Consider the following 16,527-nt stretch of genomic DNA (forward strand, 5'->3'; position numbering starts at 1 on the left):
GCAGGAGAAAGGAGGAGAGGATAAAATGCCTCCTGGATAGAGTTTACCTAGTGCAGGGGTGAACCGAAGACCACAGACTGGGCTTTCCAGACACGCTTCTAGTTAGCATAATCACAATAGCCCTCAACTGTAAAGCAATAGTGCTCTGCATGTGAGATGGGATTATAAATCACACTTCACATCTTGTCAGCATCCTTCATGCATACGTCACATAAACATATTTATTAATAGAATATCTATGCCCGGCAGTAAATACACTTGAAAGCCAACAGCATTAATATTTACAAACCTGTATTTTTTTTTTGCCCAAGCTTTAATTTTTTCCAGTGTATTATCCAATTTTAAGAATGACATGTGATGTGTGGCTCAAAAGAACTTCTGTATGACAATATTGAATTGTAATCTTCCTACACTAAACAGCAGTTAAAGTTAAAAGTCTGGCAAGAGTAAAACAAAAACATTTAAAGCTGGAAAAAGCATCAATGTTCATCCGTTGTTGCTTAGCCACCAGTTTACTTAAAATTTCTTTTTTTAAAAGTAAGGGAAAAAAAAGAAAAAAAAAAAAGATTGTTGGAAATGATGTTAAGAAAAAAAGAAGGGTTTAGAGACAAAATGGAATAAATGTAAACAAAAAAAGATGACATGACTTTTCCTGTAAAAGCCTATAGGGTATAATTAGACTCATCTTTTTACTCTCTGTCCTTCACTTGAATGTAACTCATCATAGATCATGGATCATGAAAGTATAAATTGGTATAAATAATAAAATTGTTGTCATATACGTGTTGTTGAAAATGACATGCATTGGTCTCAAATACTGTTCAATCTGTGTATACTACCACAAATACTGAAATAATAATAATAATAATACATAACAAAAACACTATTATTTTTACAGCTGCTATATGTCTTTTTAAAATCAATTATTACTGAAACAATATCTTCACATAACTCAAATGAGTTGTAAAGATAAGCTAATGCAAGAGTCAACATTTCATGCACCTCACATCACTGCTGAAGAATTATATAGTGTTTGCCTTCGACAAACTTGTACAATTATTAGCTTGACGTATTGATCTACTTCATTTACTCCCGTTTGTCAGTTAAGACAAACAAACGGCAACACCCTCGTCTTGGACCTGTAGCAAGGGCTTGTCTATTGACTCTGTCGGCATATCTTTGATTCTGATCTGGGTGAAGATTCATGTCCGACAGAAAGCAAAGCGCTGGAATAGATCAATAAACACGGACAGTCCTCGAGAATCGAATCAAAGAATTGAATCAAAGTGGTCGAGGCTTTGATTCAAAGGAAATGTCCCTGAGTGACGGCAAACCTATGTGACGGAGCAGATTGCCCTGTCGCCATTCCAACAATACTGTGACCTGTCAATGCCCCGGGGGCAGTGTTGCGTCCAAGACACAAAGTGGAGATTTGGCAAACCATGAAGGTTGGTTCAGATGTTTAATGATGGTTGCTGCAAAAGTTCTTCATGTAAGGCTACATTTCCATTGGTTTATTTTTCTGTGGTTGTTATCAAATCTAAAAATGTTCCATCCAGTATTTCTCATATAACCACCTAATCCAAAATCTATGTACACTTGAGGCCAAAGTGAGATATAAATGGTATTGCTATCCATATTCTCTTCAACACGATGTTTGCTTCAGCTTCAGTGTCATTCTTCATTTATGCTGAAGTGTTGTGTCAAAGTGTGTTTCCACATGAATAAACATTCACATTCACACAACTTTAATCAGAGCTGAGATAAATTTAGCTAAGGAACCCTTAAGTTGACAAACATATCTTTCCTCTCTTCCAGCTGTCATGACCTAAAACTTCTTTATCTCCACCAGCAACCTTTCAATGACTCCGTATCAGATGACAGAAAATCCATACAAATAAAAACTAAGAGGGAAGATATTCAGTATAGTCAACACTTTCCGTTGCTCTTATCCTCTGTTTATCTCTTATACACCAGACTCTTGATAATAAGCCAAGGTACCACTTGAGCCAAGGCAGCTGTGAGTTAAATACATTGCAATCCGTTCCATTTCACAGGTGCTTCACCATATAACAGATCCTATATGTTTGCCCGTTCGTGTTCCCAGCATTCGATACTCTGGCACGCATGTTGAGAAGTGGACCACCAAAAGATGGCAACAACATTCAGACATAATGAACCAGATTTTTGGCTTGGTTTGGTTTCACAAAAGTTGACGTTTTTCCCTCACCTCTTTTATTCATTCCCCCAAAATTCTGCCAGATATATATGGTAACTTTGGATAATTGGGATATCCAATAGAATTACATTTTTTTTGTGGATTTGGCTGCACAGCACAATGCTTTGGATTGTATACGCATGTCGGGATGTTGTATGGGCCTGCTTGTGGATGCCAAGTTATGGTTTGACAGCCATTTATACAGAAAGTATTGTGAGGATTTAGCGGATTCATGCTCATTGGCTAAACTAGTAGTCAAATTTCAGAAGTACCCTGCCTGTGCTCATAGAACTATAGTTACAATCCATAACCTTCTTTTTAAAAGTTATCCAGAACCAAACAAGCTCCCTATTCACCAGCTGTAAATGTGTAAATGTTCCAAATCTAACTCTCAATATCTGTACAATATTAAGAACATCAACACAAACGACAAATTCTCTTCCAACTACTGTAAACACTACTTGTGCATGACTCAACACTCTTTCTGTTTTTTCTTATTTATCAAAAGTATAATCAGTGTACTAGGAACATGATAGTAATCCAGGCATTTCTTTTTTCTGCAAAGACATCAGGCGATAGAGCTTTTTAATTATAAACGTATTTGTTAGCCTGTCAAAACAGAATTACTTCCCTTGAGCAAATTTACAGATTATAATCCACAGCCAAAGAGGTCTCATTGTCTGCCATAACCTTCAGTTTGACATTTCCACTTTTTGTTATTTTGAAAAGTGTGCAGTTGTTTTCCAGCACTAACACTGCGTACATCTTCTGCTGTAATTCTAAAACTGTCACTTTTCTGGGATCAAATCAGGGTATCCATAGAATAGAATAAAAATAAAAAAACGCAAGGCTGAGATAGGGCTGTGTATTGGCAAGAATCTGGCAATATGATAAGTATCATAGTACAAGGGGTAAGATTCAATATATTGTGATTTATTGAGACTGTAAGCAAGGCGATATATTGCAATTTCTTTTAAAGTAATTTTAGGAAAACTGTCATAGTATAAAGAACGCACCACCATATGAATAAAATCTGAGTAAAATAAAGTTAACTTTTTCTGCATTTGCATTTATCACAGTCCCAGTAACATCCAACATCAAAACAAAATGAACCACTGTCTGCCATGAATCTTTGAATCGAAACTGTTAATTAAAATCGACAAAGTATCATAAAACATAATATCACAATACTCAAGTGTATTGATATTTTCTTACACCCCTAGGCTGAGATCTCTAAAGTCCAGCTGGTTATTGTAAAATCAAGTCGATTTTTTTTTTTTATACCAAGGTTAAGAAAGTTTGTTTTGTTCTTGCTGAAAAGACTTCAAGCTGCTGAAGATTTAGTTTCCAAAGTAATGTCATGGCATAAAGCTTCTGCAACTAAACCTGGCCCTTCAGAGTCTCCAAAACAAAATCAGACAAGGAGGAAAAAAGAGAATAGATAAAAAGATCTCTCCACAGCTGATACAGTCTCCAAACCAACCACTCATATCTGACACAACTTTTCTTCTCTTTTTTCAACTCAGTGCCTTCAGTATGACCCCATCACTGTTGCCTCTAGTTTGAGGATGGTAAACTGGTGAAATCGGCCAATCGCCACCAGGGATGTGTTGTCTGAGATTTACTCAGGCACTGAAGAAAAACAACTTTTCAGAGATTGTCATTGTTTGACGGCTGGGTATCAAAAGGAAATATTACATAGATGGAAACAATACAAAGAGTACTCTAAAAATCACTGCTCAACTAAAGGAAATCCATTAGAAATAGGTTTTCTGATCATATGGTTGTAGTTTATGATATCAAAGTGTAATCACAAATCAAACCAAATTGTTATTCCATCTCATAAAATCAGCACTTTATATCTAGTTTCTGTCAGACATCAGGAGTCCTTGGTCTCAGCATTTTCCACATCGTCATTATGATGTGGTCTGTCACAAATGTGACCCAGACAATAGCCTGATCCAACCTCAGTGAATCCAGGTCAGAGGTTAGGCTCCGGTTCACCACAGTTTACTTGTCTATTTCCTGCAACACTAGTCCAACGTGTGCCGGTCAGGCTAAGAAAACACTGAAGCTCATATGTGAAAACACGGGCGCAAACACATACACATTTTCATGTGATCTTCCATTGAGGCAGCGGACTTCCACCTCACCAAGCTGAAAAAACAGTGGTTGGAGGGGGTGAGGGTAATTTGACTGGGCCTGAGTTTCCTCTTAAAGCGTAAAAGTCACACAAACATCAATCAGACGGTGTGTGTGTGTGTGTGTGTGGTGAAGAGGTGCAGACAGCTAGAGGTGTTTCACGGTCAGCAGTGCGTGGATCAGGGAGGTGAGGGTTACAGTCAAGTCAAACCTACAGCAGAGGAGAGAGCACATTCGCAATAAGAGCATGACAATATGTGTGTGTGTGTGTGTGCTCTGTATCAGCTTTTATTCCCAGGCACTCTTTTGTGTCTCTGTGGTATCTTGGTGCATTAATAACACTGAGCCACAGAAGTATGAGCCTTAGGTAAAGAAGAAAGGCAGAGTGACCTCTCATGTCATTGCACAGGAATTATTTCTCATTTCTTTAACAATATTGCATCACTTCTCCAGCCAACTCCCTGCTATTTTCATTCATGATACAAAAAAATCAAGAAATCCTTTCAACAAAATCCTCACTTTTAATTATGTAAAACCTAGCAGGAAAGGAAGAAAGGTAGGCACATCAAAAAAAAAAAATATGACATACAGTAGCGTATTTATGTTGAGAAAGAAAATGAAAGTGAGTCTCTTTCTGCAGTCCATTAAGGTTAATTACAGCCTTGTGTTGGGATGCTTGTAACAGAGCAGGGTTGGTAATTAAAGTACAGGTAAGACATTAACTTACTTTTGTTAGCCATTAATCAGTGTTTACCTTCAGAGAGCTCTCCCTTTGTAATTAATAATCAGCTTGGACAATGAGTAATCGCCCGAGAGGAAGTTGTGTGTACACGAGAGTGTGTGTGCTTATGTATGCGTGTGTTATTAGCAAAGGGGGTTTTCCCACCTTTGAAATAGCAGTTTCACTGATCAAACAACCGATCATCCATCTCACCGGAAAAAAAAAGTCAATAAACTAAGCAATAAAAACAAAGGAGCCATTACAAGAAAAATGACTGTATGACTGTGTTGTTCCTGTGTTTTCATCTATCTTTTTCTCGTCACCTTCATCTTGCGTTTATCCTTCTCTTGGCATCTAAACAGCAGCGTAGGTTTGGAATGATTACATCTTGGGAAGGCCTCAGCAACCCTACTTAACCAGCACCCCACTCCAGGACTTATTTCCATGTTGTAGTTACTCCACCACACACACACACACACACACACACACACACACACACACACACACACACACACACACACACACACACACACACACACACACACACACACACACACACACACACACACACACACACACACAAAGGGAGCTTTTCCAGCAGGAGATTGGTTCCACTTTATCTGCATATTTAGCCTGTGTTCGGCGTGCTCCTAACTGATAAAATTCTTCTAGTGTGCCAGGCCACTGCCAAACGCCAGAGCAATGACCTTCTTGGGGGAACAAATTCTTTTTGCAAGATGGAAAAAAAAAAAGAATAGAGTGAAAGGAAGAAAGATTAAGACCAAAAAAAAGAAAGAAAGAAAGAAAGAAAGGGAGGGAGGGAAGCTAGCCAGTCCAATGCGAAGGGACTTGGTCCAGGTTTTATCGCATTTAAAACAAGAAATGGAGACGTTGGACACCCCTGCAATGTGTTATTCTCTCTCCATCTCTGGGTCTTTCCAGCCCAATCAGAGTGCCATGCTGGTATACCGGCGTTGCTTCACAGATGATTAGCAATAACAGACAAGCTCTGCCTCCACTTCTCCCTACCTCCTTCTGCCACGAGTCTACCAGCATGGAAAACACAATCATCGTATCATCACTGCTCCACACAGGGAGGCAGAACGCAAGTGGAGGAGGGGGATGTATAGAGAAAGTAAGGAGAGAGAGAGAGAGAAGAACAGACGCAGAGACAGAAAACGGCAAGACTCGTCCTTGAACCAGTTCTCCCATCATGTTGCATGACCAGTCCCAGCGCCTGTATTTAAGCACACATCCAATACTTTGTAAGCCTTCAGACATCTTAGTGTGTGCGTGTCTGATCACATGCCATTCTCCACAGCAGCCCAGTCGCCCCGGGCCTGGCTCAGCCTGGCTCCACACCAGAGCGCTGGTGTACACTGTGATGCGTGTGTCTGCATATGACAACACCGGTCTGTTCTCTGTTGCTGAGACACTTTATGGTCAACCCTGGTTACCCCCACCTACACACACACACACACACACACACACATATTCGTACCATAGCAACCCAGCAGTCATAGTAGCAGAAGAGGTGACTGTTGGGAGCTGTGTCGATTGAAGTGCTGAACCACGATGCCCTGACAGCCTTCCCTCAACCTTCTCTCAACCTCGTCACCTCTGCTGCTCCGCTGTGACTCTCGCCACAATGGCCGCTGCCTGTGAACCTGCCAGGCTGCCAAGGACACAAAGACGACTGATACAACCTTTGACATCAGAAGCTGCCACCAAAAGACCCAGAGACAAGAAGAGTTGGCAGCTCCGTTAACAGGCCAGAGACTCAGATCTATTCAGCTCGGTTAAAGTAGCAAAAGTCAATAGAGCACAAGTCAATAGTGCATACATACAGATGGACGCTGTGTCAAACAGCTCTGTGATAGGACGACGCCAGGCACGCCAACAGTGTCAAAAAGCAGACCGCGATATCTCGGCTCAAAGGTCGCCGTCTTTTGACCGACAGCGGTCACTGAGAAGAGACGTAAAACATCAAGGTAAAAACTGACATTTTGAACATGAAATACAGTATGGGGTGTTGTATTGAAGGCTAGATGACATTTCAAGGAGCTGATTCACTGGTAGATGTTAAGGCCACCCACCCACACAGCTCCATGTGGAACATGGTGTTTTAGTGGCCTAGATGAGATAGCAGTGTTGGAGATGTATTCGCTAACACATGGAGCATGTGTAAGATGACCTATACATTCACCATGGTGTCACAGAGGGACTCTGAAGAGAATGAAATCATAAGGCTGTACCGCCAGAGGGATGATGGAGTGTTTGTGTACCAGGTTACAATCAATACTTAAACAGGCACATAGAGTAAAAAAACAGGTGCATTAAACAGATATATTAAGACTTTCCTTTTGTTTCTGTGTGTGCGCGCCTGTGTGTGCATTGCCCGCGTCGTGTGTCACTCTTCAAACAACACTGCAATCATCATCTCTTATCAACGGTCATGTCGAGGATTACAGCTTTCATCCCTAATCCTACATTAAGGACACATTCTCATGATGGCCATGACATCATCAAGGCCAGTCAACTGCAGAGAGGGCACGGGGACAGGAAGCCAAACACCACAGGAGAGGATTAATGAATATAGGAGACAGAGTGGATGATGAAAAAAAAGAAAGAGGGCGCGACAAAGCGGACGAAAATAGAAACGGAATCAAACGGCACGTTTCTGTATCGCGTGTGAGAGACAGACTCTGTTTCTGTGTGTGTGTTTGTGTTTCAAGATAATCTGCCACTGCTTCAGTTTCTCAGTTTGTCTGACAATGATCCTCCTCAATCAGCCCTACTAAGACCTCCGACACACAAGAACAAATACAGTCAACATACACACTACACTGTACTGACTGAGCCCTGATTATCTGCACTGCTATATTCCACTGATGAACACATACAGTATACAGAGGTAAAACAAACACTGAGGAATCCATTTGTATTTTCCACATCTGTCATTTATGCAGATGATTGCTATAAATTAATTTCACTTACCTTAGAGAGATTACTCCCATTTTTAGGCGACATTTAAAAAGGGACCTGTAGTGATGCTTCATGTACATTTTATGACTGTAAAACTCACCAGCCAAAACTCAACCCACTGTTTTAATTATTACTACATCACTAATCTCTATTAGTAGATTCTGCATTCACATGTGGAATCTGTAGGCAACGGGACAAGATTTGGGCATTGGAAGCGTTCTGGTGAATGAAGGTAAACAGTTTGAGTGGAGAGCAAAAGAGGCGGAACGCATTGGCCGAAATGCAGTCTGGGTACCCACCGGCTATCGTTGGACGATGATTTAGCTTTTTATTGGTTTAAAATTAGCTTGTAAGCTGGCTACTTGTGAAACAATCCGGTCGTACACGTCGTCTCTCAACACCAACTACAGTCTTGCGTCTCAAGTTGCTAATCGGACTGTAAACAACAAGCAGCACACGGAAGACGAAGTCTTCGCCCAGATATCTGCTTGCGACATCGGAACCCCAGAAATATGGCCCATTGCCCCCAGAGACTTATCCGTCTTCAGACCGATAGCCCATGGTTTCCGAGATTGCCAACTTCACTACTCACGATGCAACAATGATTACATTTTTCGCCTTTGACTGCAGTGTAGAATAAAAACTTGATAGCTAACACTGACATAGCAGCTATTGTCTGCATGTGAAGCTCTGTTACATTTTGACCTATACGATTAGTGTGCCAGTACTGTACTTTTCAACTGTTTTGAAATTAATCAAGTCAAATTCCTGTATTTGGAAAGCAAAAGCAATCCAGATAATGCTGTAAGAAGATATTGGGTGATAATGTTATTACTGCTGGAGTGTGTTTATACAGAGTTTGTTCCATACCTGCAGAGACTCTGGGGCAGTCTGGCAGCATGGGATCCAGTGGCGTGTCCAGGGGCTCTGGACTTGATACCCAGTTGCAACAGTGCTGTAGGGAGAGGAAAGAAAAAAAAGTTGAGATTGACAATTGAAAACTCTGAGGACAGATTTCTCGTCATATGTTGCTTCTACAAAAGATGTAAGAGACTACTTATGGCATATGGAGGGTTTGGGAACCAGCATACTTCAATATTACTCCCACACACACACACACAGAGAGAAATATATGCTCAAAGACAGAAATATAATAAGGGAAGGGATTTGATGTAAAAATGTATGTCTTTTATCTTTTTTTTTTTCATTATGGAAATATAGCAAGTTTAATTGAAATTGAAAGAAATATTAGAAAGAAAAAAGAAACAAAAGGGAGTGAAAATAGGGAGGCAAGGGAGACAAAGAAAAGGGGGGACAGGTGAGGAGGAAAAGGGGAGAGCGATAATCGAGAAAGAGGTGTGTGCGTGGCTGAGTAAGGTGGGGAGGGGGGAAAGAGAGAAAGAGAGAGAGAGACAGGAACAAGCAATTAAAAGCTCTGTGACATGTTGCTCAGACAGCTTGGCGTTTGTTTGTGGTGGAGAGCTGAGGCCTTCTACCATGGTGGATCAGTGGGTGCCCTGGGGGAGGGTGTCTGCCCAGCTTGCTGACCCATAACCCCCTGCAAACACCCCTAGTCCTCTCAAACCCCCCTGTGGTTGACAACTCTACTGTCAGAAAGAGGAGAAGACCTCTTTATCCGCTTTTTTTTTTTTTGCTGTCTTCATCTTCCTGTCTGTGTGGCGTGCCCTCTTTCTACCTACTAGGTTGTCTCCAACACATTGGGGTTAAACCTAATGTACAATTAATGAACTGCATCAAAGCCACACTTCAAAACAACTTACTATTCCCGTGCTTTGAGTTTTCATTCTCTGGGTCGGCAGATGACAACATATCAAAGTGTGTTTTCCCTTTAGGGCCGTGCAATGTGGATTGGTATGCTGTGGCTTGTAAGGTTAGTACAAAAGCAAGGGGAAAAGGGAGAGAGGGACGGAGGGAGGCTGAGAAGGAATGCTTGGAGAAGACGCTCTCTCTAGATAAGATAAAAGTTCAATAGAAGAAAGAGAAAATGTAAAGAGATTAGAATGTGCAGCTGGCGTCCTTCTGAATCACTGCTTATCTGCCCTTGTTTACTTTCACCCTGGCCCCCTGACAGCCATTACAGTGTTGCACATGCTTGTGTGTGTGGGTCAGCGATTGCATTACGGGGGGTCTCCCACGAAGAAGTGTAGCGTTGTGAACCCTTCAGTCTCAAATACACACACACACACACACACACACACACACACACACACACACACACACACACACACACACACACACACACACACACACACAGATATGCACACGTGCTTTTGCATTTTTGCCCTCGGCAACCCTGACTCCCAAGGCCCTGAAAGAGGAGGGACTGGAGAGACAAATCTATGAAACGTCTCTCACGTCAACCCCTCCAAAAAACACACACACACACACCACATATGTGCAAAAAATTCCAGGGTCACATCACACTTCTACTCAGCTGTCATCCCTCAAGTTAACCCCTCCACACAAACACAGGCTAACCCTACTCCCAGATATGTTGATGTTTTTCTGTATAAATATCTAAAGGTACACTGAATATTATAATCGATTCACCTATGTATCTCGGATTTTTTATGATTTTGAAATAGATTTTTTAAATGCCAGAATCAATATATTTGCTTCAGTTGAGTCTATGCGGAGGTAGAAGGGAGTTACAGCTTATATTGTGGTAATCTGTGTAATGTGACGTCTGTATTCGCCACTCAAAATAAACCGCAGTGAGTCGGACACTTTGGGTTTCACACATTGCCAGGAAAAAGCAGAGCTAGACATCATGGCTTTAAAGCTGTATGCTAACTCTGTCATGAACAGGAAACGTTATCGTATTGCGGTAACATGCGGTCAAGCCAGCCTTCACTCTAATCTCCGTGGCTTCCAAAGTAAAAGTCCCTAGAAGTGTGTGATTCAACTTTTTCTCATGGTCTAGTATTAAAAAACAAAAATCGCAATAAATCATATTAATGAATCGCAATACATAATGAATCGTCACACAAATATCATGATAGTATGGAACTGGGAGATAGGTGTATCGTCCTAGCCCTACTGAATATACTTGATGCCTAGCTGAGCCCCTCTTGGGGCTGTTGCTTTTTGTCTACATATGTTTTTGCAGCCATGTCAAAGTAAATCTTTATAGTATATCTTCTTTTGTCCCCCAGTGATTTATTTACTGTAAGCTTATGGAAAAATATAGAAACTCATTGCGAGAGATGATCATGATGAAACATCTGGCCCATATGCGCAAATCCTTTGCAAATACCAAAATTCAGTTGGGAAATGTATACAAAAACGGTTTGTTATTAAAATAAAGTTGGGGCTCATGTGATTCCAATCCAATCAAAATAAACAAAAATCAACTGAAGCACAAACTGAATTAAATAGTAGAAATGCCCGTTCACTCTCTGTCAATCAAAAGTGCTAGTCATATAAGGGGTATAGCTTAAGAGGAGCCCAAGAGTGTTGAAGAAAGATGGGCAGAGAGATGAGGGGGAATGGAGTGGAGGAGGATGGAGGGGGTTTAGTGTTGGGAGAAGATGACAAGTCATCTTGGTAAACAGTGGCATATTGTGTATTTTTAGATCCTCTGCTTTGCCCTAGATGTGCTCTCCTCTGAGCCTGGGCTTGAGGGCAGAGCGGCGTGGAGCGGCACAGAAGCAGTGGGGCTCCTTGACTGCTACATCAAGTGTCTCATTGTATCTCCTTTAATTCATTCAGTCTGTCTGGAGGAAGATGTCAGCTGGGCTGTGGAGCAGTGGGCTGAAGGCGGCTGGAGAGAGGGGAAGGAGGGGAGGCTTTCAAAGGGGCCTCCCTCCCTCCCCCCCTTCACCTCCACCGTCGCCACCAATGGAGGCAGGGAGGCCGGGGTTTGAATAGATTTGTCAAGGCAACAACACACATGTGCACGCAAACTCTTGCATAAATGCACACACACACACACACACATAGCCCCAGTGCTGTGGGAGACCGCAGGCATAACAGCAGTCACATAAAGGCAAGGCCTGCTGGCTGGGATTAGAGGAGGGCGAATTGACAAAAGGATGGCACATCGCATCGGCTGCCTCTGACGCATAGCATCATCACTTCAAGCGGCTCGTCCGCCGATCAATGGCGCCATTGAACTAAAGGCAGACAGAGAAACAAACATGTAAACAGATTTGACTCTCCCCCCCACCTCTGCTGCTCTGCACATGTGTTTGGATTTGTGCTGGATATGCGCACATACTGACACACAATGACTACGTTTACATGCACACTCATATTCCACTATTATTCCGAAAATGGCAATATTCCGGATCATGTATGTAGGATCATGTATGTAGGATCATGTATGTAGGATCATGTATACGGCATATTCCGTTTGGATATTCTGAATTGGGCCTGATTTCGAATGGAGCCTTTTCTATTTAAGGCATGTAGGATATGGACATTTATACAGCGAATTGTGAATACGCTTCTCAATTGGGCCTCAATTGTTGCCTCTTGCCTTTTAACAGCCAGCTCTGTACATTGTACACAAACCAACTAGTTGGCAGTTTGCAGAGATGCATGCCCAAAAGAAAAGCCCACATTTCTGGTTAGAAGGAGAAACACATCTACTTTTAATCATTATGAAAGACTTCATAATCAACAGGTTTTTAGATATGTGCAAATATACTAAGGCCAACCTTTTCAAGAAGGTGGTTGAAGGGGTGAAAGAGGAAGGCTGTGTTCGCACGGTCAACCGCCACCGGTGGAAAACTTTGAATATACATACTTTGGCGTGATAAATGACATGTTAGGGCATCGACCCCTGTCAGACACAGCCGAGAATGGCGTCGACGTGGGATTCACCGGCCCCGGTGATGAGGATGCCCTGAGCTCCTCAAATGGACCAGATGATGATGGTAAGAATAGGGAAATGGTTGTTTAGGGCAGCATGACGTACGTCGTAGGGACGTTTTACGTTAATCGGAATATGCACGGCTACATGTAAACTGGAATATTAGGTGAATATTCATGTTCATTAGACATGTAAACAGCTTAGTAGGAATATTGTGTTTTTCGGAATACGGGCAAAAACCGGAATATTTTGTGCATGTAAATGTAGTCATTGTTGCCGAGTGCATTTTGTTTCACTTAAATCCCATCACCGACATAATGCAGAAACAAAGTCCTTCAAGTCGTGAGTTAGAGGTTAAAGCTAAGTGCTAAAGCTAACCATTGAGCTAAAAGTACACTCCGAGGGTGTAAATGACAAGCAGGTGTTGGCTCTACCCCTCTACCTATGAGAGATGCTTTTGAGCCTTCTTTGTTATGTGTATATGTACATGTATGTGTGTGTTTGTCTGCGAGATCCACCACCTGCCGCCTTCTGCCAAGTCAGAGTGGAAGCCAGCCTGCTTCTTTCACATACACAACAAACACATGCACACACACACACACACTCAAGAGAGTAATGGACACAAAACACTGCACTCAGCTGATGGCAGGGGGATCTAATGGAGCCTTCACAAGGACCAAATAGGTCTCTCATAGGTGTCCATATCCACTACACAGTTAAGTGTCACAGGAATACACACACAGCGCCTTTAAAAAAAAGGGATGTGTGCTGGAACACCTGCATTAGAATAACGGAACACACTATGAACACAGGTTTGGACCAGAATTCATTAACAGACTTTTATTATTACAACATAAATAGTGAGTAACTTTCACAAGATATAGTCTGAGTGAAATTGATACTTTTGGCTCGTTTTCTATTTAGTGTGGTTTGCTTTAACAGTGCACAAATTAAAACGGACCAAATTAGAAAAGCAAATGTATCTTTTTCCGCACGAGAACTGCCACTTCTATGCAGGGAATCGCGGACTTTGATATATTGCTGTCGAAGATTTTTCACTTTGACTCGGCACTGATCTACTGTGCGCACGAATCCCTTCAGTTTTATCTCGAATGACTTTATAAACGTCACCATTTTTGTGGACTTTATTTATCGTATTCTGTGTGTTGTCTTCGGCCCAGATGTAAAGCAAACATCGGACCTCTGCAGAAGTCCAGGTCCGTCCTCTCCCACTCACGTTAACCTGTCATTTACCTGTGTCCTTCTCAACAAATGCCCGCACAGGCAGCCTGCGTTTGGGTTCGCTTGGAAACGGTCCGAGACCACCTCTTGCAAGCAGTCTCTGACCGGACCAGAGTTGGATTACAACCCCCCAAACGAACCGCACCAGAGTTCGATTAAAACTGATGCTGGCTTATGAAAGCACCCTAAAACAACTTCATAAAGAGGGTGATTCAATGATCAAATAAGCTACAAAATGATCTTGTTGATAGTTTTTGGAAACCATTATACAGATCTGAATGCAGATATTAAACAAAATATGTGTATGTATATATGCAATCGTATACAATTGGCTCCATTAAATGGTACAACAGTACACCTCTTCTTTCTGAAAGCACACAGGACTGAGTCCCATGATGGAAACTCTGTGCTGTACAAAAGTCTCCTAAACCATAACACACATGACAGCCTGCAACCTAACTTCTCAGAAAGTAGTCCTGAGTACCAATTCTTGCTCACTCTCTCAGTGTCGGTCTCCCTCCCACCTCCTCCAGTCGCTGTATAATCTCTATGGATTAGGATGGTTTATTCATGACCATAGTGTACTTTGTATGTGTGTGTACGTCTGTATGTGTGTATGTGTGTGTGTGTGTGTGTGTGTGCGCTCTGGGCAGGCCACTAGAGTGTGACAGCAGGCCAGCACAGTGACAGGAGACACCTTGGAGACTGTGACAGGCTGCCAGCTGTACACCATCATTCGCATTTCTCTCTCTCTCTCTCTCTCTCTCTCTCACTCACTTCTCCTCGCTGTGCTACTCATCTATCTCCACATACATCTCTTCATCTCCTCTCCTCCATCTGTATTCACTCCATTCATATCCTACCTGTCTTTTTGTTTTTCCTTCCCACAGCTCTAACCTGTGCTTTCTCGCCCGCAGTCAACGGGATCTAAATAATTGAACGTTTCTCATACTTTATTTCTTTCTGTCTCAGTCAATGGATGGAGTCTTTCTGCCTCTGCTTATTTCCTTCTTTTTTACTCACCTTCACTCTGTATTTTGTCTCCTGGCGGTGACGTCAGGTGCCCCTCGTCTGACCCATTTGGTCTATATAACCTGGCGCAGCAGGCGCTGATCTCTAAATCCCATCTCCTCTCTTTTTACTCTCCTCTTCTCATCGCTCCATCCCACCATCCAGTGACCTCTTGAACCCCGGAGGGAGGGAATTATCTTTGTCCGAGGAGAACAGAGCAGTGCACTGCTGGGGTGCCCCGACCTCGCATGCACCCACTCGTACGGTCACCCACATTTATGCACCACCCAGGGCATTATACAGGTTCACTTCTAGCTGCTCTCTGTGAAGTGCAGCATCTTCTGGGCTTTTCTGTTGTGTATGCCTTGTGTTGTTTATGTTCAAGATCCAGCTGTGTATGGGTCATTGATACAGATGTATATAGAGATGTTAAAAAAGGAACTTTAAATACATCTACAGTCGGGGTCTGTGTGTGCTTGTGTGTCTATGTTTTGCACTGCACTCACAGCTGCAGGCACTTGTATATTCTTGTGTGATCATCCAAAGCCAAACATCAGGAAACTGAGCCAAAGATAGAAAGCCATAGATCATTAGCATATTGGGTGGAACACAAAGGGACTCTGACCTTTTGGTGGAACCGCTGCACATACACAGCGTTGGTTTCTAATGTAAATGACTGGAGACAGATTAGATTTTGGATTCACCTCAATCCTCATGCTGACCCGGGGCTTGTTAACTAGCACTGCCATCCATGCCCAGAAGCCAGGGATGTGATGAAGTACTGAATTTGAGTAACACAATTGAAGTTTTGAAAATAAGACATTATTTTTGTATATTATGTCCAAAAATAATGTATATATCCCAGCAGGGATCTACAGTATATATTAGGGATGAGGGTAAAGTCGATACAGCATAGTATCGCGATATTTTGTTTGGCAATATTGTATCGACGCACAGACGACAAGTATTGATCTTTTATTATATATACTATTAACCTCTTAACAAACCGGGCCCAGCCGCTACTCTGTCTATCAGGGGTTGTAGCGGGCTAAGACTTAAAGCTAGAGTGAAGATACTGGTATCATATGAAACTAGAAAACCTAAGGTTTGGTACCAACTATGTCATGTTAACTTGTCGGGAAAAATGCTAAATAACACTCCAAAGTTACACTCAATTTTGGCGAGGAAAAACTGGCATGGCCATTTTCAAATGGGTCCCTTGACCTCTGACCTCAATATGTGTGAATGAAAACTCTGAGATGAACAGAGTGAAAACTGCATGTTATTAGATAAAACAGATGTTGATAAACTGCATAGTTTGCAGTTGAAAAAAGGTAATAAACCGCAATATATCTTATCGCAATACTCAGC

At 42.0% G+C, this 16,527-nt stretch overlaps 1 protein-coding gene across 2 annotated transcripts in view; it reads right to left on the reverse strand.

Moving 5' to 3' along the window:
* Positions 1–16,527, reverse strand: part of arb2a (ARB2 cotranscriptional regulator A) — a 172,611-nt gene that overhangs the window by 41,124 nt on the left and 114,960 nt on the right. For both annotated transcript variants that reach the window (XM_074638264.1, XM_074638266.1), the window contains one exon: positions 8,937–9,021. In XM_074638264.1, the coding sequence (XP_074494365.1) occupies positions 8,937–9,021 (85 nt within the window). The remainder of the gene's footprint in view (positions 1–8,936; positions 9,022–16,527) is intronic.

Source organism: Sebastes fasciatus, chromosome 6, assembly GCF_043250625.1.
Source record: "Sebastes fasciatus isolate fSebFas1 chromosome 6, fSebFas1.pri, whole genome shotgun sequence".
Classification (NCBI taxonomy): domain Eukaryota; kingdom Metazoa; phylum Chordata; class Actinopteri; order Perciformes; family Sebastidae; genus Sebastes; species Sebastes fasciatus.